Source organism: Clavelina lepadiformis, chromosome 1 (genome assembly GCF_947623445.1).
Source record: "Clavelina lepadiformis chromosome 1, kaClaLepa1.1, whole genome shotgun sequence".
Classification (NCBI taxonomy): domain Eukaryota; kingdom Metazoa; phylum Chordata; class Ascidiacea; order Aplousobranchia; family Clavelinidae; genus Clavelina; species Clavelina lepadiformis.
In genome coordinates this window covers 6878528-6900494 of record NC_135240.1, presented here as the reverse complement: position 1 = coordinate 6900494, position 21967 = coordinate 6878528, and the positions used below count along the sequence as shown (strand labels likewise).

The window sequence follows — 21967 nt, the reverse complement described above, 5'->3', positions numbered from 1 at the left end:
TTTACTTTTTATTTCTATGTTTCTTTCCTTCAATGTGGCATTAGGCTTAAATGCCAAATTAAAGCAGTCGTCGTGAGCGCTCGAACACTATTTTTGGCTAAATCTAGGTCATTTTACTTTCATGCGCTGAGACAGCAGGTCACCATTTATCGTTAAAGTCGCTTGAGCTTATCTCTGAATCTTTCCTAATTGCTTAGAACTCTTTCCTTGAAAATACAGGTTTTAAATGCAAAGATGAAGTGGCCTGATGCTTTCAAACGCCAATACATTGCAGCACCAAAACGCCCTACATCTTCAAACGTGATCTATATCAAACGCAAAGCAAACATTTACCAGCGATGGGAATTTTGTTTTGGCGAGTGAGCCTTTTCTAAAGAAAGCATCGTCGTTAAATCTTTTCTTCAAGGTTGGTTGGCTTTGATTTGACATTTAATCTCGCTGTGATATTTATAATATTGTAGGTCATCGAGAAAATCCTCAACTTTAGACATTTTTCGTCCTTTGGCGAATTGTTACAAAAATAACTTATTTAGAGACGAATAATTTGCTCCTGGAAATAATTATAAAAGACGTCTTGTAAGTTTACAACAGGGGCGTTAAATTACCTACCTTTATTACATCATTTCAAGACTAATTTATTTTGGTTTAGATGTCCTATTACCCTTCTATCGGTTTTCATTTATTTTACAAACAAGAAAGCCGTTCTACTATTTTCTTTACATTTACAGAGTCAAAATAATATTTACTAGTTAACAGCTTATACACTTTACACCATTCGTTTCTGCTTTGGTCTATGTCAATTAATGTCACTGATGGCGTCTTTTGTAACCTGGGATTCTGTAGGGCTTACAGCAATGGCCTTGCAAAATAGAACGTCGGTATCTGATAAAAAGCTTTATAATTTTGAGCTTAACTGAAAGCAGCACAGACCCGTCCGCTCAAAATTTCCAAAGAACGCTAGAAAAGAGAATTGTTTACCTTGTACCGAATTTGTTTACTTTTCAAAGGATATGGTGATTCAATTTGTAAGTGCTTTACTAACTGGAGCGAAACTGCTACTAGATTTAATTAACACGCAGATAGTTTATTTTTGTAAACTTGTACTGTTTACGAAAGCTTTCGTGTCTTGCGCAGTTGAAAATAAAACTAACTTAGTGTTAATTTATACTTAGGCTAGACATGTTCAATAACGAAGATTTTTGGCTGCCACTATTTCACTGGAAAAATCGTGCGTTCGAAGCCATTTTTCACAGTTTCTTGTTAACCTAACTTGAATGTTATAACACAGTAACCTAAACCTAACCTAAATCTGCCTTCTAAGCTAAATTTAACTCCAATAAAGCCTTAAATGACTAAAATCAGTTTTTTTGCGTATCCATTCTCCAAACCTTACCGCCTATCTTTAACAACAGGCTGCGTGACCTACATACGGAGAAATAGTCGCTTTGAAGATATTTAACTTCGATACACTGCATCATGTTATAATATATATCAGTTATAACATTTATATCAAAATATCTCTCGCTATAGTAACTCAGTCACAGTATAGCTGACAGAAGAAGTAGCACGTATTAATTACTAACAAGCCACTTCCTGAACAAATGCTGAATGCATGCAAACTTTCCCCTATCTCATACACTCCCTTCAGTTCAATTGTGGGGAAAATGTACCATGCATTTTTCGTCAGTAATTTTACGGTTCCATGTATTAGTGATTTTATTGATTGATTTGCGTTACATATTAAGCTTACATACTGTCGTATTAATGACAGTAGCTTGTTAATATTCAGCATGTTCTCTCAATTGTTTTGAGAAACTTTATACTATATTGTAGGCTAATTGCAAGCTAATTTTGAGAAAATATTTAACATTTGTCTTATGTACTTTACTCTGCTTTACTTTGTACAAAAAATCGTAAAATAGTTTTTAAATTCTTGGATAGTTTTTATAAATCAGGTGTAATGTACTTCATTCCTAGATGATTTTTATGTCGTTGATTGTATCCTAAAGTGCTTCAAAAAATACCAGGGCAACTTTATTCAAGCCCATGTCAGGGAAACAACCCACGGCACTAGCGACCGTCAAGTACATAGCATTTGGAGTTTAGAAAGTTGTGAACTTGTGATGCAGATTGCTAGCCTATTTTCTGAATGCTGATCGTAGTTCTGGGCAAACTTAAGGTTCACCGGTAACGAAACTCAACTGCACTAAGCATATCCTGTTTATAAGAGGTGTTTCATTTGCCTATAACAGAACAATGAATGTCAGTGCTACTAAGAGGATAGTTGTCTTGATCGACATGGACTGTTTCTATGTTCAAGTTGAACAACGAAGAGACCCTACTATTCGTGGAATGCCTTGCGCTGTCGTACAGTACAATCAATGGAAGGGTGGTGGGTGAGTTATTCCTTTTTGCTGTCCTGATGATGTCTACAGCATGCTGCCGTACTTATGTCTTTCTAACTTGCAGCTAAACCTGCACACCTTTTTAAATTACTAAAGGTCCCTCCAGCTGTGCATTGAAATACATAGGCTAAAAGTCAATGAATGTATTAAAATTGTCAAGCCTTTTGTACTTGTACAATTTATTATTTGCCTGAACAACTTTTTGTCAACGATTAACCGTGAGGTGCAAAAGTAAATTACTTACTGTTGCAGTAGACAGTTCAAAATTAATTATGCTCTTTTTTCGAGGTTATCAAAGTAATAATTTAAAATATTCATACTAAACCCATTTACTAAAACTATGTTGTGATGGATTATTGCAGAATCATTGCAGTTAGCTACGAAGCCAGAGATAAAGGTGTAACTCGCAACATGCGAGGTGACGATGCTAAGCAAAAATGTCCTGAAATTGTACTCTGCATGGTTCCGACCGCAAATGGAAAAGCAGATTTGACAAGGTATTTTAAAATATTTCTGTCAATTTATTAAACGTGGACATTGCATAAAATTGTATGGTGTAGTTTTGTTTAGCCTTTAGTTGCTTTTTTATCAACAACAAGATTTACTGATTTCATGATAAAGAAACACTGTTTTCAGATACCGGGACGCCGGTGCAGAGGTTATTCAGGTTCTTCTTCAGTTTGGAGGCGTGGTTGAAAGGGCGAGCATCGATGAAGCCTACATCGATCTCACAGATCTCGTGGAAGAGAAAATAAAAAAGTATGTTATTAGTGTAGTTGTAAAAGCTGTATTATTGTAGTTAAAAGTATGTTATTAAGTATGTATATTAAATCAACATGCATGTAGAAAGAACTCAATTTTTTAATGCAGCGTTCGAACTTCAGTGTTCTATTCTTAGTTAGAAAGTCTTGGTATTTTGCTTTTCAGCGCTGTTGGATATTCCCCTTCACTGAATGACCTACAACACACATATTTGTTGGGTTGCCCAACGCAACATGATTCTGGCGATAAAGATAAGGAAGGTAATGGTTTAAAATAACAACCCTCATCCTTTTTGCCGGCTAATGAACACTTTAATGCATTTCAGTTTTGAGGATTGACGGTTTAACGGAATACATGGAGCAAACAGATGAACAGCGTGACAACCTTCGCTTGCTAATTGCGGCATCACTGGTTGAGGACATGCGTTCAGCGATATATGCACAGACATCATTTAGATGTTCGGCTGGAATTTCGCACAATAAGGTTTATTGTTAGGTTACTTTAGTTGTTGAATCTTACATCAAAAATACATTCAGGTTGATGAAGTTTGTGTGTCTCAGTTAAATCCACGATTAGTTATGGTTATGTAACAATCTTGTTAAAACTGTTAGGTTCTTTCAAAGTTAGCGTGCGGGATTAACAAGCCAAACAAACAGACTATTCTTCCCTTGGACGGGGTACCTGGGCTCTTTAGGCAAATTAAAATTGGCAAAATGTAAGTCTGCTTAATGATTTATTATCAGAAATTATTATGAAATCGTGTTGCGGATACTCTTTTTAATGGCCAATTTTTTTAAGGTAGATTAGACGTTTGGAATATCAATTCACATGTATTTATGTTTTGTTTGTAGCCTATGTTTATGTTATGTTGATTATGTTTTGTTTTTAGTCGAAATCTTGGTGGAAAACTTGGACAGACTCTAACGACTAACTTCGGAATTGAATTCATTGGTCAGTTGACAGATATTCCGAAACAAACTTTACTGGAAAATTATGGTAGCAAAACTGGGTGAGACAAAACTTACTTAAAGGAAGTTTTCAAATTTTTGAAACAACGTCTTTAAAACAAGTGAAACCTTCTTTTCACAAAGTTCATCAGGAACATAGTCATGATGAATTTATAATGCAAGAATCGATATTTAGGCAATGGTTATATGAAATCTGTCGCGGTATGGACAATGAACCAGTGAAGGAACGACACATCGCTCAGTCGGTGGGATGTAGCAAAACATTTAGTGGAGCTGAGGCCCTTGATGCTAGAAGCAAAGTTAAAAAATGGCTTCGTTGCTTGGCAACAGAGTTGGTTGAAAGACTCACTAAAGACAGAGTTATGGTGGGATTTTAGTGGTAATGCCAGTCAATGTTGTTATTATAATTGTAGAACTGTAAGATGACACTGCATATCTTAATTGGTAAAATACAAATTGAAATTACCAAACAGACACACAACGAATACTTATGAATGAAAAAAGTTGGTTTAAGAATTATTGCTTTGAAATTGTTACACTTATTACTGTCTTTTCTATAAAAAAAGTTTGTAACATTGTAATAATTTTGTAGAATTACAGGACAGCAAAAGGTCTAACAGCATATGTTGGATTGCAAGGTCGCAAGTCTGTCTCTCGGGCATGTCCCATGGAACAATATGATGTCGAAAGAATCGCACATGACTGCTTGTGCACTCTCGAACAGCTTAATGAACTTTCTGACCCCAAAACTGATATTTGGTGAACATTATACTCACAGAAACAAATTTATATCGTCGTCAGGACGTATAGTTTACATAAAATCACTGTGAATAGACACGAATGTTTTTACTTACACTCACATAAGTTCTGAACTTCATGTTTCGCTGTCTTGCAGGTTTCCCGCCATAACGGTTATTGGGATATCAGCGAAAAACTTTGTAGAAGTTTCAGGTAAGTATCTCAGAGATCACATTTAGATCAAGTTGCTTTATTGTTTCGTACACTATATTAATTTTATTTTTAAGTCAAACATTAACTTCACTTCTAGGTGGGCAAAGCAAAGGGAAGAAAAAACGTGTCTCGATGGATGCTTATGTGATTTCACCGAGCAAGCAAAAAGCAAAAGACACTGCTGATAGCAACGTTGTTGAGAGTCATTACTTTGAGAAGAAAACGGGAAAGTCAGCAGACTCGTCCACCCCAAAATCGGACAAAGAATACAAGTCTGAATTTTTGAAGTTGTTCCAATCTCCTAAGACATCAGGCGAAAATATAAAATCTACTTCCTCTATTGAGAAGACGAACGTCCAACAAAAAGGCAAAGGGAATCCCCATAGGCTGAAACAATCTTTTTTTGCTCAGATGAAATCAATAAAGTCAGATAAAATGCCAGTGTGTAAAATCGAAGAGGAATATTTGAAGGAAAATCGCAAAGAAGACCAAGAAAATCATTGTGATTGTGATTGTGTATTCACATATCGATGAAATCATGAAAAATGTTTTCTACCAAGTGCAGTTAAACTTACTAAAGCTTGCAATGGGTGGTTGCTGCATGTGGTCATGCATTATATATTTTGCAGGTGACGATTTGATTGGCGGCGAAATTCCAACAAAAGATTGCAAAATCACAGAAACGTCTTCATCAACTCAACAGCAAGCCAATGACGCGGGTTCTTCTAACAATCAAACATCAGCAAAGGTTTTACTTGTTTCTGTGTCGCTGACTGAAAATAGGTACACTGTGATGAACAAACATCTTTCCTACTAATAGGGCTCTAAACCCACACCGGTTTTGCAATCCTATGATATGGGAGAGGTCGACATGGACATATTCAACAGCCTGCCCGCCTACATTCAGCATGAAGTATGTTGAAATGGATGTGTGGAAATAGGTGGAAATAACTTCTATGTACATTGATGCACATATTTACAGATTAAAATATCAAGCCAAAAATCACAGTCAAACAGTCAGACTAAACAGGGAAAAGGCGAAAATGGGCAAGCGTCGATATCTGGATTTTTAAGCCAAGTTTCGCCTTCGTTCGATAACCCACCTGTTTCGAATAAAACTTCAAAGAAATCGGTGACAAAATCCAGGAAAAAAGGGCGTAAAGGTGGACGTTTGTTCCCTGCATTCACTAAGAAAAGTTCAGATAACCGTCTTAAAAATGTTCACTCAGAGTCTACTTTAACATAGGTGATGTATCTTTCAAAGCGGACCTTTCAAACGCGGTCCCTCTTGGATTTTTTCGTGCACGAACCCAAGCTTCGTCTGCGATAAGAAACGCGGTTGAGAAACGCGCCCAAAAGCGAAAACTGGAATCCACCGGACAAGAAGAAAACAAAACATCTCGTTCTGTTAAACCATGCCCGGACATTCCGAAGCAAAGGTGAACTTAAGCTTATACTATACTCGGTTGTGCGTCGATGCGCTGTTGCTTCACACTAACACAAATTCTGGCCGTGGCCGTCTTTCCTGGCTTAGCTTGCAAAGGGATATCAGTCAGTTGGAAACTTGTCAGCGAAACTTATTCACTTAAAAGTTTTTTTCCTGTTTTATTGAGCACGGTTCAAGTCCTTATCTAGGCTTACGGCGTATACAATATTAGAAGATGCACCAGAAACAGGCGCTTTGTTCGTTACAAGATTTTTCAAGAGAATGCGATCTTTTTGTGTTGCCGATTCGCCCAGTGCTTGACTAAACAACATCAGTGACGCGAATATAAAAATAATAAAAGAAACTTTTATGTTTTATAGAAATCTAGTATTCGTCGCCGTAACTTAACGTTCGTTTCTCGCTCTTAGAGATAACGTCTTGGTACAGGAAACAAGTTTGTTTTAGACGTAGACGCCCTGCTCAACAAATCCGTTGAGAATTATCGTAAATATGGAACCACACCGACTTACAGTCTCTCGCACAATTGTCTGGAAATGTTTACACGTACGACCAAAATTAGCGACAGTTGCGAACTTGCGATGCAACTTCAAGATGGCGTGCGTGCCAGCGAAACTTGAAACTGGCGATGGAAGTTTATTCCCTTCTAATAGAGCTGCGTTGTAAGTCATATTTTAGATTATTAACGGTATTAAACGCTGCGGGAGGACTTAACCTACATATGCGTTTGTTTAAAATTACCGTTGAGTTGACGCTGTTGCCACTTTGTATAACGCCTGTGATATTTTCCAAAAGTATTTCGGGATGTTAGCTACAGGATTGAAGTGTAGGGTTACTCACTACGGCGTAAGATAAATTTGTAGAAGACAAGAGACAATGCAGTTGATACTCTTTTCATTTCAGGTCGACTCCCGTGGAAAATGAGAGCACCCTTTGGAGTTGCTTTCTAAATGAGGAATGTTATTATTGTGATATTTGCAAAACCAGCGTACCTGTCCGTAACGTAGGCACTCACGGTGATTTTCACGCACAACAAGGTTTGCTGTAGGAATGACTTTGCAACATTTTTACGACTTATTAATCTGTTTTCTTTTTGATATTAATTATTATTTGCATTTGCACTGTTTATTTAGGAGAGATTTTTTTATGTTTTATTGAAATAAACTCCCTCAAAAGTACAGAGCACTGCGATCAATACTTGAGTAGGTTTTATCATAAAGAATATGGGGGTGATTGTGTTGCAAGTGCACTGCAATGCAGACGGTGCCTCGTTAGGTTCTAGCGCTGCTGCGTCCAACTGATGGGATCCAAACTCCGTTGATGCAGAGTATCACAAGCTCTCATCGCTGTCTTGCATGTTATCTTGTTCTTCTTCAGTGTCCGCAGAATCCATGAACTCTGCGCCGTTTGAGGTGTCTGGAACGATTTTATACAAATGAGGGGAATGCATCAATTCATTCATAAATCTTCCAAAGTATTCTAAAATGTTTCTGATTTTAAAATTGCGTTTGAAAACACACATGCACATACGTTTACACACATTAAATCAAAACGTTCCAAATTTTTCAAAAGTTTTAGATTGATAATGCAAAACCCTGTCCCACCTTGTTGCTTGTTAATCGCCTCCTTTATGTGGTTATTGATGCCTTTAGGGTCAAGGTCAAGTGCCCAGGAGAAGTTCATCATCGCAAGGTGGTTTTCCCCAAGAACTTTGTACGTCTGAATAAAACGGGAATTAATTTGAAAACGGAAACAATTCCAACTACAGCCACGTTGCAGTTAAGATCACTTTCCACCACTCACCTTCCCTATTAGGAAGTAAACCAGACTTTCCTTCGGAACGATTTGTTTTAACTGAAGAAGTTCTTTGAGTGCTTCTTCGTGCTGGTCGGTGGCAAATAAAATACTCGCTCGATGGAACTTACAGAGTGGATTGCGGGGTTCAAGCGATAGGGCGCTAGCTAGTGTGCTAAGTGCAGTTGATGACCGTTTCTGAGCGTGCTGAACAATCCCTGTAAAAACCGAGTAATTGGTGAAGTATTTATATGGCTTAGATTGAAACGTCAATGCTTGCCAAGCGAATTTGTAATTACCTAGATGGCATAGCAGCACCGAACTATGCTGGTTTATGGAAAGTGCTTTCTTGAAGTGGATTTCAGCTAGAGCAAAGTTTTCCTGCTTGTAGTAGATGGATCCAATTCCATACCTTCAAACAACAACACACTTGAACGATATCAGAGGAACAGTTCTGACATCCGTCAACCATCACAAACCAGTGCTGAGCTATCGCTTGTGTATTTTCAGTGGTATTTCTGCAGCGGCTTTTACCATGCATTGTAATGGCGAGGGTCGCAATGAATTGCTTTCCTGTAACAGGCAATAGCTCGTTCATTGTCATCACTGTAAGCGTACTCGTGTCCAAGCAAGGTATGGGCGTATGCATATCGTGGAGCCAGCTGGGCCGCCCGAACAAAGAATTTCACGGCGCTCTCATTGTCACGTCGAAGGGAAAAGCAATTACCAACAGCACACCATGTCTACAGAAGAAGTTTTCATGTTAAACGCAGCAAAGCAAAGAAAATCTTACAGTGAACGCTTGTTAACCCTGTTTTCGGAGCAGCCTAGTTTGGATAACTCGAATTAAATTGAGAAGTCACTTCAGCTTATGAGTAATAAGCGTCTACAAGAAAGACCAAACTAACCAGCTACGATTAGCCCACATCCATAATATTGTTGGGTATTACTGATTTTATGTCGCCAATCCACGGAAGAATTACAACGAGATAATCTCAGTAAAAACCTATTTCTGAAAGATTGAGCCGCTTACTTCTGCAGAGTGGGCATCCAATTGGCTAAGGTCATGTGCAAGTGTAGACAGAGCTATATTGTCCTGCAAGTGCCATAACGTGGTGCTGTAAAGAGCAAGGCCAGTCACATAATGTGGATAATTACTTCTCAACTCTTGGAAAACTTGGGAAGCCTGGAACAAATAAGGGGAGAAATTTGAAGGTTTTACAACAATACCTTGGCGTTAAGATTATATTTCATTGCACAATATATTTGGATGGCCTAGTTTCCGCAACAATAGCATTGGCATGAGGCTACAGCATCTCAGCTAATATTACAACAAAATACTCAATCAATGCTTCACCACAGAGAGCTCTCAGTTAGGAATAAACCAGCATAGTGGTGTCTTAGCAACTAACCGTCTTATATTCGGTCATTTCAAAATAAGCTCGAGCCAACATCGATAACGACCAACTGGTGTCTCGTTGATGGGGAGGTAAGCTCTCTATGCACGCCGCGGCCTTTCGACAGTCGTACTGACAGAGCCATGAATATGCGTTGCCGATGTCGCAGAGCAATTTCATAAGGCCGTCTAAAAGAATGAAAGAATGTAACATTCATGCAGATGGATCCTGTGAAGATTGCAGGGACAGCTTACCCACTGCTGCTTTCTGGGCAGTGAACACTTGTGACGTTGTAACACTCGTGGTGTTTGTTTTCGTTTTTTCACTTGGTGAATCAAGTTTGCTTATTTCCTCTGAGAGGTCTCGTACCGGCAAGTCAGAAGCCACTACAATAAACAGCTTGAGTTTTAAAAAGAGCAACATAATATCATCAAACAGCGTTGATATGTAGTAAGATTAAGAGAAAAAATTCTGCAGGACAAGTACTGGTTTTATTCCTGATTCTTGTATTTCTCTTAAGGATGTCTTTTGGTTGACCGGATTTGCTTTTTGTGGTTTTCTTCGTGTTTTCCTAGATCAACAATTTAAAGTACTGGTCAAATAAACATCTGCAATCACCCAAATCACGCAGCAATAATTACCTTTGCGGAATTGCCAGAATTGGCAAATATCCTGTTACTCCGGCGTATAGGGGCGGGATTGGGATTATTATGCGGGGTATTTGATTCAATGTTTGAGATATTAGTGTTACTCGGCTCCCTGCGATTATTCTCCGACGAAAACAAGAGCTTGCTCGTGGTTGTGGTGGTATCTGCTTTCCTCGACTGTCTTGTTACCATCTGAGAAGTGAATTATCAACGATTTAACACTGGGCTGCGCAAAGTGCGGCCTGTGGTCAAATGGCACATAAGGCATACTCTACCTTTTTCACTGGCGGGTTGGCTTCAACAGGTGGAGGAGCCATATCTGAGGGTGTTGTCATAGAAACCTTCCTTTCCCACACAGGACTGGGCGTTTCAATTAGTGGCATGACACCAAAGCTAACAACAAAAATCGCAGGTTACTTTGAGTGGCCTCTTAGAGTGCAATTCCATCAAGTCCAATGTTTATGTCAATAACTGTAATCAATATATTTGTCGCACCTCGGTGTTAACGGACTTAAAGCTGCTGGTCCTATTAAGCTTCTTGATATTCTTTGTTGTGTCCTTGTAAATCGCCGCTCACTGCTCTGGCCGGTGTAAGAATCAACGGAACTGTCCCACTGATTGTTTTCCGTAGGGGTGGACTGCAATAGAATTTTGAGCGCAGGTTCACAAGAGAAACATTAGCAAATCATAAATAAGTGGTGGAGAGAGTGTAAAGGTCTCACCCTAAAAAAGTCGGCGTCATTGTGTTCACCCTCGCCATGTGTTGGTTTCGAGGTGATTTTTTTGTCTATATAAGTTTCAACACATTGTGTTTAAAAATCTTTCAATAAAAAGTGGGCATGAAACTGATGCTAGTTTTTAATGTGACAAATCGCAGAACACATCTTACCTTCACTAACAGGAGGAGGGGTGGCAGTATAGGGTAACTGACTTTCTGGCGTCTGCAAAATATGGTAAGCATGCATTTGGTACACATTTAACTTGCAAAAATACTACGCAAGTTTGAGGTTATTCAACATGTTTTTGTAGTGTATACAGTGAATGAAAACCAAAACGTCTTTGTACATGGAAAAATGCACTAGGAATTGACACAATGACACTCGGTGTTCGATCGGAGAAAATACGACCAACCTGTATTGTGGAACTGATCGCATTGGTATCCATATGCTCCGTGTTGGAACCAACTTGGCTTGGAGCTAACACTTTTACAACACTCCCTTTTTTCTTTCGCATTTGATTGACTGGGGGTGTTTGGTTTATTGATACTGTGATAGATAGGCAGAAGATAATACCAGATACCAATCTGTCCATTCTAGGCCAACTAGCTATATTATATATATGTTACTTTTCTTGAATTAATAACTTACTGTTATACATGCTTGCATAGCTCGGTTTGCTTTGTGGAAAGTTTTGCATCGACGATACGTTGAATAAGTCATCAGGATTGGGCTTTTTTCCTATTAAAGCAAGGTCATATAGCATGTACCGCTACTTTACATTTTTATACATATTAACATCGTAAACACTGTTATCATTGGAACATCTATATATACTTGCTTTTGATAGCTGTTGAAGAAAGATGATTAAAGCACCATCAAACAAATAAACGTTTATGTAGAAAAAACAATATTACACCATCTAACCTGCTTCACACATCATTTCAAACGAAGTCCACAAAAATGGATTCAACTTTAAGCTCTTGGTAAGACACCTCTCCGCCCAGTCTGTTCGATCTGTCTTTTGGTAAATCTTACCCAACAGGGATAGAGCAAAACAGGCACTCTCTCCAAACTCAGCTTGCACATTCGACATGATGTTGTAAATACATCTTATCTTTACTGAACCGCCAACTAAAGCTTGTTCTGCTTTTGCGTACCTAATAAAAAGGTTACATATCAGTTAAGTCTGTGGAATTCCTTTCCATAAAACTCATTCTGAAAATACAACAAATATAGGAACAACAGGCCTATCAAAAACATGTTTTACAGACAATAACATGGGAAAGAAATTTGACTGCTTACTCGTCTAGGTCCCAGCAAGCTTGTGCGTAGAGTAACTTGCACTCTGACTGGTGGAATGAATGTTTTTCAAGTAAGACTTGTACAATTTTAGGCTTTCTTACACGGTAGTATGAAGTCGCAAGTAGAAACAAAGCATCGTCCGAACCAACTGAAAATTATTAAATTCAAACAAAAAATGACAAAAAACTTCATATACATATAACTCAAAACATATTACGATTTTTTTCAAAACAATCCAACAACTGCATGTTACTTAATTACGTTCAATAATAAAACCACAGAAGTGAATTTGGTAGCACAATGGGCCATAATACAATCCACATGTGTTTGTACACAATGAAAAGGTAAATCAAAAAATTATCCTTACCTTCCGCAAATAACCTTTCAGCCAGAAACTGGGCATCACTATATGCATAGTGGTTCATGAAGTGCCAAATGGCATTCTAAAAGAAAGTCATTATGATTTTGCTGTTACGGTGTCATGAAAACCTCTGTTACAGTGCTATGGAATGTTTAAGACATTATCCCAGAGTCATAGACTTTACCATGTCAGTATGAATATTTCACAGTTGGAAACATTCTGACTGCTCACCTTTATGGGATCTTGCAAAATGGTCATGGGATTTTTTTTAGGTTGAATAGCTAGCTCCGTAGTTTAGTGCAATTAAAGTGGAGTTATTTTCAACAAACAGGCCAAGTTTTGGCTGACCAGGACAAATTTTATTTCAATCTGTATCAGGGCTGCAGTGTGAATCCCGTTCAGGAGTTTGGCCTGTACCAGTCAAATTTAAGAATTGAGCATGGCCTACATTACGGCCTCACTAAAAACAAAAAAATCATTGCTGGAGGTCGGGCTAAAACAAAAGAATTGGGCCAACTAACTGACTGAACAAACTCGAGCCAACGGCTATCTCGTAGCTTTTGAGCTTATAAATATTACAGACAGTATTAACTATGTAATAATGTAACTAGGCTATCCGTACAAATATATAAGCTAGTGTTGGCGTTCCATGTACTTTACTTACGCTCTTTTCGCATGAGAACTGAATGGGAAGAAGTTATGAGGTAATATACGCTTTATGACGTAACAATACTTTTTCTCTATGATGACATAGAAAAGCAAAGGAATAGGCGACCCCGATGTTCAATGGTGATCATGGAGAGCTCGGAAAAAATATAAGGCGGAGAGAGTTTCTTAGCAACAAAGTTCGCTTAGTGTCTTTTGAAATCAAGTATTGCTTTTTAAATTGCACTTTTTATTTTGTTGATTATTTCTATAGGATACATTTGAGTAGATCTGTTAGTATTTATAATATTTAAGAATGACAGCAAAATTAACGTTGGCAACTAGAGGTATTTTAAAGGTGTGCGCAGTGGGCATGTAGGAATCATCATGTCGTTTTCGGAGATTTTATAAAAAAATTTGAAAAGGTGTACTAAAATTTACCATAAGTCACCAATTAAAAACAATGTTTCTTTTTAGACAAGCCAAATTTGTTTAATTACTTGTATTCTTTGCCGAAAATTGTCGGAATTGAAAAAATTGAAGCAAAAAATTATTAACAGTCCCGTCTCAGACTGCTCAGATCATGGATATTATATTAAACGTAATCTAACGAAATATGTATGCCCAGACACAGAAGAAACGAAATGTTTTACCTGTAGTGTTTGTTCTGCGTTAGATTAACATGTTTTGGTTCAATGCTTGTCAATTTCTTCTGGGTTTTCTTTGTCATCTGTGTTATCAAATTTGTTTCATAATACTTGTTTCAATAATAATTTCATATTTCACTATGACAGTCAATCATTTAATAATTCTAGTTTTCGGGAAAAGCGCGCTGGTTAAGGAAAATCAGGTCAGCTGCTACTAGCATGCGCTAATGAACACCCGACTGGGATTTGAAATCGGGTGTAATAAACGGGAGAAAGCGACAAAGCCGAAAAGACTTATACAAACATACAAAGTTTTAGAGGAAGACATATGAGTTTCGACTATAGACATTTGTATGAAAAGTAAGAAACATTTTGTTTCTTGTTGTAACAAAAGATCTTTAGCAGTTTGCGGAGCTAGCAGTCAACTAAGAGAGTTCCAGTCGGATAAAGCAACTGTGAATCACCTCTTAAACTTAACCTGGCAGAGAATTCCAAGATTACCTAACAACTAACCACGCACCATCGAACATCTTGATATTGCTGATCGCCCAGTTGAAAAAGTTCGGTAAACTGTTAAAAGCAATTTGCTTTCTATTCTTAATACCTGCGAAGTTTCAAATTTTTCTGTTGTTTTTCGTACAGCTGCTCTCGTGAGCAGAATCTGTATAATTCTTGCAACTAAATTAAAAAATTTAACGTGACATTTTCATCAATACAGGAAGAGATAAGCAAAGATTACAAAAATCTGAGGTAACCAAACTCAAGAACAATGCAAACGATACGAACATAAAGAACAACTAAAACATACGAAAGCAAAATGCGCACAATTTCAGATTGGATAAAAAATCTTTTAATACAAAAATGCCAATAAAATGAATAGTTTGTAAATACGACGAGTCCACGCAGGAACACACAGCTGTAAGAATGTCATCTCTTTGAGTCATTTGCATTTAATGAATATGTAATGAAATGGTTGTATGTCGTACCTTATCCTGTAAGGGCGACCAAATCACTACAACGTTTGTCTGTTGAATTGTTTAATGTCCTCGATGTAAATGAGCCTCAAGGTCGTTGTTTCGCTTTTCTTAATCTTATAATTAATTGTACACCATAACCAATGTTCCCTCTAAGCTGCGCGCGTGCGCAAATGCGCACTGCTGACATGGTCTGCGCGCACAAGAAAAACATCCAACCTGAATTGAAAATAAAATAAACGCATAATAATGACCACAGTGCGCACGTCTGATGTTGCTCACAGTGGTCCAAGGGACCGCTCAGAGAGTTAATGTGTTTGCTCAGACTCGTGAAAAATTAGAGGGAACATTGTCCATGACAACTGTATATTCTGATTATATTGAAGCTTCTTTGAACGATTACATTTAAATAAAACATTGTGACAGCAACAGCATAAAGACATGTTGCGGCGTTGAACGTAATAGCAAAAAGAGACTGATAAGAGATAACTCGTACTGCACGCACAATAACCAGGGAAGCAATCGATTACGTCACGCAGTGTTATGCTTCGCCGATTCGATAGATGAGAATTCTATGTCGTACACAATCTTATATTACATTAATTCATAATATTATCACAAATACACTTACACTGAAAAGATATTGATTGTCACCTCCTAATTAAGATTGTGGCAAATATCCAAGGAGAATAGAGTAAAAAAAATATTTTAAATGATCTGAAATAAAATACAGTGCACTGTTGGTTATCATAAAACAAAATGATTTGATGTGAAAGTTTTTTTTGATTTTTGTGTGAATGTAAAACATGGTAACGAGATTTGTCACGTGATGAAAGCCGCATTATCGCCATTTTTAGAACAAGAAATAAGAAGAGATAGTAAAATGTGGTTGTGGTACTGGAAAGCTATTTTGAAGTATACGTTTAAAAGTAGACGAGCTGGAAAATAACCTAAGGGTTAAATACATATGTTGAATAACCTATTAAACTTGGATATGTGCAAATAATTTAATCTTAAAAAACGTCGGAACGTGGTTTTCGAACAAAGAGTCTTGGCCTAGGCCTATTTCATTGGTTGCTGTTGACCGATTTTGAAAAACACAGCTTGCGTTGTTGTGTGAACTGCTAACCGATTGCGCAGGGGTATTTTTCCTCAAGTAACAGCCAGAAAAATAAGTGTAGACTATTTAACAAGTTTTAAATTAGCCTATGCTACAAAATACTGGGTCTAGCATACAAATGCACAAGCAAATGACGTCACATTTTGAATAGTTTCTGTTTAGTGTACAAAGGCTTCGTATGGTTGTGCACTTGCATATTAGACCTGAAATACCGTTGTTCAGCTTAAAATGATATTTTATCTGTAGTTTATTCTAAAATTTATTCCCGAGCACCCTTCAGTGCATGCAAACACATAGATTTAGGTGTGTTGGCGTGTAATGAAGCTTTTTATTATCTTTATTTGTTATACTTGGTGTTCAAACACTCTACATTGCCTTGTTAGTATGCAAGCCTCATGTCATTTAGTCTATATCAGCTTGTTGCTATTTCTGTTAAGTAATTGCAGCATAGTGAGCTCAGAACAATGTTATCCATTTATGGGACAAATCCAAGCAATTTTGCTTTGCGAAATTGAAACTTTATCTGGCAGTGACTTAGTACATATTATATTTGTATTTATGCCGCTTTATGGTAATTCTTTTTTTAATGCATTTATGTAATTGGTATGCGTTAGGTAACGTTAGGCACTGTTCAAAATGGCTGATTATGATAATGAGTATGCATATGATGACAATGGTGATGGAGATTTCACTGACAGCAGAGGCATGCAGGAACAATCATACAAACGACCATACGATGATGGTGGCCCAGGGAACGATGATTACAGTCCTGCTAAGCGTTCCCGTGCAGCAGAAATCGAAATGAGATGCCTTGTCCCATCAACATGTGCAGGTGGCATTATTGGCAAAGGTGGAAGTAATATTAAAGATATGAGACAAACCTTTAATGCTAAGATTCAACTTCCTGATGCTGAAGCACGAGAAAGAATTCTTGTAGTTCGTGCCAGCACTGACAGTTGTGGTGAAATTCTCCTTAGAATCCTCCCTATCATACACGATGAAGGCAATGGCCGTGGTGGGTTTGGTGGTCGCGGCCGGGGTGGTCGGGGAGGGCCACCTGGGGGTCCAAATAAGCAAAGCATCAAATTGCTTGTTCATCAAAGTCAAGCAGGAGGCATTATTGGCCTAAAAGGCTACAAAATTAAGGAGCTCCGTGAAAAGACTGGTGCCACAATCAAAGTCCATCAAGAATGTTGTCCTCAGTCAACTGACCGCATCTGCATAGTGTCCGGCAGTCCCGAAGTAATATCCTCATGTGTAGTTCTAATTTTAGAGCTCCTTGAGGTCACCCCACCCAAAGGGCCAATTCAAAACTTTGATCCTTCCTTCGACATGTACGGGGATGAGTTTGGTGATGATGGTCATTTTGATGATTTTGGAGGTGTCGGAGGTGGCGGTGGTAGATTTGGGGGCCGGGGTGGAGGTGGCAATTTCCATATGGGCCGCGGAGGTGGAGGTGGTGGCGGCGGCAGAAGAGGGGGTGGTTTTGGTGGTGGTTCTGGTCATGGCAGAGGAGGGGGAGGTGGGTATGGTGGGGGCCGAGGAGGGGGTGGTGGTTTTGGTGGTGGGCCTAGAGGTGGTCACAGAGGCGGTGGTCGGGGTGGGCCCAGAGGAGGTGGCTTTGGTCGAGGTGGTGGAGGAGGATTTAGAAGGGGTGGTAGGGGTGGACCAAGAGGGGGCAACAGGGGAAGGTATTGAATGTCCCTGCTGATTTGTTAATGTATTACCACTGAACTTTTAACCATGATATTTGGCATCCTTGTGAAGTTATTTTTGTAGTTATTTCCCACGTTATGTCCTCCCATGATCTAAAACAATTCTTTGTCCATTCTGGTTTTATTATTCTTTATAAGTGGTGCCACATAGACCAATGCATGTCAAGCGAAACCTGTTCATGTCTTATTTCATGCTTTTGTAAGTATTTGCCCTTGTTTTACCCATCTACTTAAAATCCCATGTACAATACATCCTTGTTATTTGCTCCCATCCCAGGTTATTTATTTCCTCCAACTTTCACTGATGGTTGATGCTTTCCTATTTGTCACTAATTCATTGATTGCGTTTGCTCACCTGGCATCCCTAAATTTTATCTCAATGTTTGCTGTCCAGCCCTCAAAACTGATAACATGTTCTATCCTGCCGTATTCACTTTAATAAATCTGTAATAAATGTCTCGGGCAACTGTACATAGTCCCTGGCCAAAAAATCTATTGTGGTAGTTTATTGTCAATTTTCAAACGATTTGTTTAGATGACAGCATTATCGACCCAGCCAGTGGACCCATATTTTATAAATTCCGCTGATCCAGAAACCGAATTAATATGAGTGAAAGCAAACCATACCTAACAATAGTCACTTGGGTTTTCGCATCAGACCAAAGATAGAACGGCAGTCAGTGTCAATTGACTGTTCCAGAAATTGGCCCAACAGCCAAATCCCAGAGCAGCTATTCAGCCTCGTATCCAAGAAAATTAACTTCCTTATGGCACCACTGCATATTCAGCCAAGACTCCAGAACACATTCATTTAGCCCAAGCCTTTCCCTTGTCTAATACCTTTTAGTTAATTCATGAAGGCCTTTAGCCATTCAGCTGTTTGGTCCCAGTTCTGTTGAATTTCCAGTACATTGACAGCTGTTCTTTGAACAAGTACCTCCTTGCCTACATAGAAAATAGAATCATTTACTCTCACTACATGCACATAGTTGATCGATAGTTGACTTCCTCCAGTTGCTACCAAGAAAAAATAGCGCCTTTTCACGACACCAGTCCAGACTCCCAAGCACGTTTGTTTAACCCAGATGTTCCTTATAACTAGAATGTATTCTCCAGGCCCGTAACACTAGACCTTGAGCAAATCGCTCCTAGATTATCTAGTGGGTTTCCAGTCCTATTGATAGGTTCATGTTGATCCTAGAAAATTTTGCCCCTTGCATCCATGGAAAGAGTGCACGTCTGTAGTTATTTGACCACCATTGGAATTCTTATATTTCAATTCATATTGATTGTCCCAGCTCCTGCCCAACTTTCATTGAGAGATGCAACTCGGGTAAGCTACAAATTATTAAGTTGTTAAAACAACTACCACAAGACAAGTTCGCCTTTATTGCAGAAGCACTATTTTCTGCATTTGTTCTTATCACAAAAGACGATTGCACACTTTACATTGTCTCAATTTTCATTCACAAGCAATTGATTAGTTGCTACAAAATCTGATGTTATCCAACTGAAAAACAATCACTCTAGTTGTCCATCGTGTTCACATACAATCGCAAACTTGTAATTGATAAATATAATCTGTTTAAATTCCTTCATCGGAACAATACATTGGATGTCGACAACATTCCTGTCGCTTAGCTATATCGGCGTCTTTTAAAGTGGCAACTCGTCTATATCAACACTTTTATCTCACTGTGTTTATGTATCACAGTATTTGCACACAGAAGAGTAAGCCTAAACGTTTTGCATTAATTCTAGAACGTAATAACTGACCATTTTTGTTGTAATTGTTACGTAACCTTTGCGTTTCTCGTCCCTGAATAGAAATGCAAAAGTGGGCACATTACAAGTTGCCAATTTCATATGACTTGCTGTAAGTTAAGACGGTATGCAGTATCTCAAGTTTTTTGAGTTGTTTTGTTTCTACAGTATGTCCATTGATTTATTTGCATGGTACGTAACTTGTTTTTTTTTTTAATTAAAAGAAAAAGCTCTTAACTAAAATAGCCAATCTAACAATCAAAGCGTCTGAATGAAGTCGGTGCATGACTATCCTTGCTATTTTCTGAATGAAACTGTAGGTCGCGGTATCGCTTAGTCTTATAGAAGTTAAGTCAACAAAAATCTTAAATTTTGATTAAAAATTAGGCCTCCAGTTTAGATAAGATGCCGTTTGACCTCTAAAATGCTACTAACCCTTGAAACGATGTTTTTAGTTTGAGAATGACATGAGAGAAATAAAACTACTTACCGCGTTGTGTGTGTGAAACTCTTTGTTTTATTCGACTACTTGTAAATTTTACTACATTTAGCAAAAGCTTGGTTTTGGCATTTTTATAATGATTCTTTTGATTAATTTGTAGCCTATCGGCACTTTTCAAATGGCTTTTGAAGCGCTGCAACTTTTGCGTAATAGGCCTGTAGCACAAGTAAGTCACCGTTGGCAGGAAGGTTATAGAGCACGTGTCGGCAACCTTCAGCATTGAAAGAGACATCAAACTGAAACCTACTCTAGCCACAACACCTAATTGACCACTTGAAACAAAAAACTTACCGCTACATTCATAATTTAAACCTATGCTTTGCAGTAACACTTAGGACTTTAGTACGTTTCTTTTGTAAAGTAGAACTAACTCGTGTTTTCCATTTTAATAGCAGTCAACCTGACTGAAAAACACCATTATTCATTCACGTTAGGTTTTCCTAAATGAGCTCGCTGGCTCTGAGTCACGGGAGCCAGAGCACAGAGAGGAAAGAACCATGGGTTGCCGACATATGCTGTGAACTTGTAGAGGACTTGCACCATGACTCAAAATCTTTCTGTGACGTCACAAATCTGGCCGTCAGCGGAGCAACTTGGCCCTACTCATTGAGTTTGATAAGTTTTTTAACATTTTTCTTCGTTTTACCACAAGTTGATGTAGCATTTTTTTGACAAATAAAAAAAAGGAAGACAGCCAACTACCTAATTTTTCGCTATGACGCAGGGCGACAAACGCTTTGGAACCTTGTTTTGTAACTTACCGCGACAAGACTCAATAATGATTTGTGCGGCGCATCAGTTAATTTCAGACGGAAAAGTGTTCATAAACAACATGGAATGACTATTTCACAGTGTGTAGGTCACGCAGCTCCTCCATTTTCAAACACAGCTGTGTCAAAATAGGATGAGCAATAAAATATCAAGCTCTTCATGTCAGGGCACAATTTATACCAGGCCCACCCACAAGCGTATTCAGTGGTGTGGGGAGCGTTGTCCTAAGCCTTCTCAGAAAGAGGCTTGGGAAGATTTGACCGCTAGCGGCTAAGAGCTCTTTGCCACTAAACATTTTGTCAGCCGTTAGTTAGTGGAAGGTGTGTTTGGAGCAAAACTTTTGTTAATTTATTGACTCATGGAAATTTGCTGCTCTATCAATAATTTTAACGCTTGAATACCTTATTTTCCTGATAAACTTCGTGGTCTAGCATCCCAGCCCTACTCAAAAATCTAATTGTTTGAGCCGTAGGCGTTTAGCTGTTAGGTCTTCATCTTTTGTTCATCATATCATTCTTTTTTTGACTTCTTATCCGCTATAATTTCAATAGTAAGTTATAGGTGCTATGAAAGCTCTAGCTGTATCGTAATAAAACAAAGCCCGTTGCGCCAACTCGTAGCCTAATATCTTTTAACAAGGTATGAACCAGTGATTATGATGAACAGTTCTAGATTTTGGCAATGCAACATTTAGAAAATATAGATAAAAATGTGTGATCATTAGAACTTGTATGAATAAAGTTTGGTAGCCCGACGGGTGAAAATCATCGCTATGTTAAGTCGTGGAAACGACTTCCTTCAGTTCGAGGATGAAGATTTTGATACCATACTTGATGCCCCATATTTCATGTTACGAGAAAAGTAATGAAATTGCTGCTGGTAGGGCTACTAACAACACAAAAATCACTTGTCTTATGTTTACCAGTAGGCTCATTTAGAAAAAAATTTGTAGTGATTCCACTGCGTAGGCCTATGTAGTTACACAAAAGAATCCTGCTTACAAGACTGAAGGTTATTTCCAGAAGTGATCATATGGAGCTGGATTTTGTGTTTTCTTTTTATCCGAAACGGAGTTGAAA

General features: G+C 38.3%; 3 protein-coding genes and 1 long non-coding RNA gene across 5 annotated transcripts; 2 read left to right on the top strand and 2 right to left on the bottom strand.

Annotated features, from left to right (window-relative positions):
• Positions 1-1911: 1911 nt before the first annotated feature.
• On the top strand, positions 1912-7708 carry LOC143458532 (DNA polymerase eta-like). The gene is made up of 16 exons (XM_076955321.1): positions 1912-2396; positions 2768-2902; positions 3042-3164; positions 3333-3427; positions 3493-3650; positions 3779-3882; positions 4057-4176; positions 4311-4500; positions 4728-4894; positions 5031-5086; positions 5184-5588; positions 5716-5834; positions 5907-5999; positions 6069-6249; positions 6333-6525; positions 7434-7708. The coding sequence occupies exons 1-16, from the start codon at positions 2257-2259 to the stop codon at positions 7576-7578; spliced, it is 2424 nt and encodes an 807-aa protein (XP_076811436.1). The 5' UTR covers positions 1912-2256; the 3' UTR covers positions 7579-7708.
• LOC143458548 (uncharacterized) lies at positions 6700-7427 on the bottom strand. The gene is made up of 3 exons (XR_013117675.1): positions 7272-7427; positions 7043-7185; positions 6700-6833 (listed from the first exon to the last, which is right to left on the bottom strand). It is a non-coding gene; the product is annotated as an uncharacterized LOC143458548 (long non-coding RNA).
• Positions 7655-13529, bottom strand: LOC143458506 (cell division cycle protein 27 homolog). Of its 2 annotated transcripts, none has more exons than XM_076955319.1 (21): positions 13415-13529; positions 12982-13210; positions 12757-12832; positions 12390-12537; positions 12012-12244; positions 11736-11825; positions 11500-11633; positions 11258-11309; positions 11091-11155; positions 10864-11006; positions 10644-10761; positions 10363-10560; positions 10208-10292; positions 9976-10107; positions 9737-9909; positions 9358-9510; positions 8859-9067; positions 8624-8736; positions 8334-8542; positions 8135-8249; positions 7655-8009 (listed from the first exon to the last, which is right to left on the bottom strand). In XM_076955319.1, the coding sequence occupies exons 2-21, from the start codon at positions 13006-13008 to the stop codon at positions 7861-7863; spliced, it is 2622 nt and encodes an 873-aa protein (XP_076811434.1). In that variant the 5' UTR covers positions 13009-13210; positions 13415-13529; the 3' UTR covers positions 7655-7860. The 2 variants fall into 2 exon arrangements, with proteins under 2 accessions (XP_076811434.1, XP_076811435.1); XM_076955320.1 differs by having other exon boundaries at positions 7655-7946; positions 13415-13526.
• Positions 13530-16728: 3199 nt separating this feature from the next.
• Positions 16729-19847, top strand: LOC143459207 (heterogeneous nuclear ribonucleoprotein K-like). The gene has a single exon (XM_076956252.1). The coding sequence runs from the start codon at positions 16773-16775 to the stop codon at positions 17832-17834; it is 1062 nt and encodes a 353-aa protein (XP_076812367.1). The 5' UTR covers positions 16729-16772; the 3' UTR covers positions 17835-19847.
• The last annotated feature ends 2120 nt before the right edge of the window (positions 19848-21967 follow it).

Bases quoted from the DNA above. Each gene is read 5' to 3' on its own strand.
- LOC143458506 (XM_076955319.1), bottom strand. From the start codon at position 13,008: ATGACCATTTTGCAAGATCCCATAAAG. The intron at 12,538-12,756 runs GTAAGGATAATT...AATAATTTTCAG, and splicing joins TGAAAGGTTATTTGCGGAAG to TTGGTTCGGACGATGCTTTG. The intron at 11,634-11,735 runs GTAAGTTATTAA...TATCTATCACAG, and splicing joins CTATGCAAGCATGTATAACA to TATCAATAAACCAAACACCC.
- LOC143459207 (XM_076956252.1), top strand. From the start codon at position 16,773: ATGGCTGATTATGATAATGAGTATGCATATGATGACAATGGTGATGGA.
- LOC143458532 (XM_076955321.1), top strand. From the start codon at position 2,257: ATGAATGTCAGTGCTACTAAGAGGATAGTTGTCTTGATCGACATGGAC. The intron at 5,589-5,715 runs GTGATTGTGATT...TATATTTTGCAG, and splicing joins AGAAGACCAAGAAAATCATT to GTGACGATTTGATTGGCGGC. The intron at 6,526-7,433 runs GTGAACTTAAGC...TTTTCATTTCAG, and splicing joins CCGGACATTCCGAAGCAAAG to GTCGACTCCCGTGGAAAATG.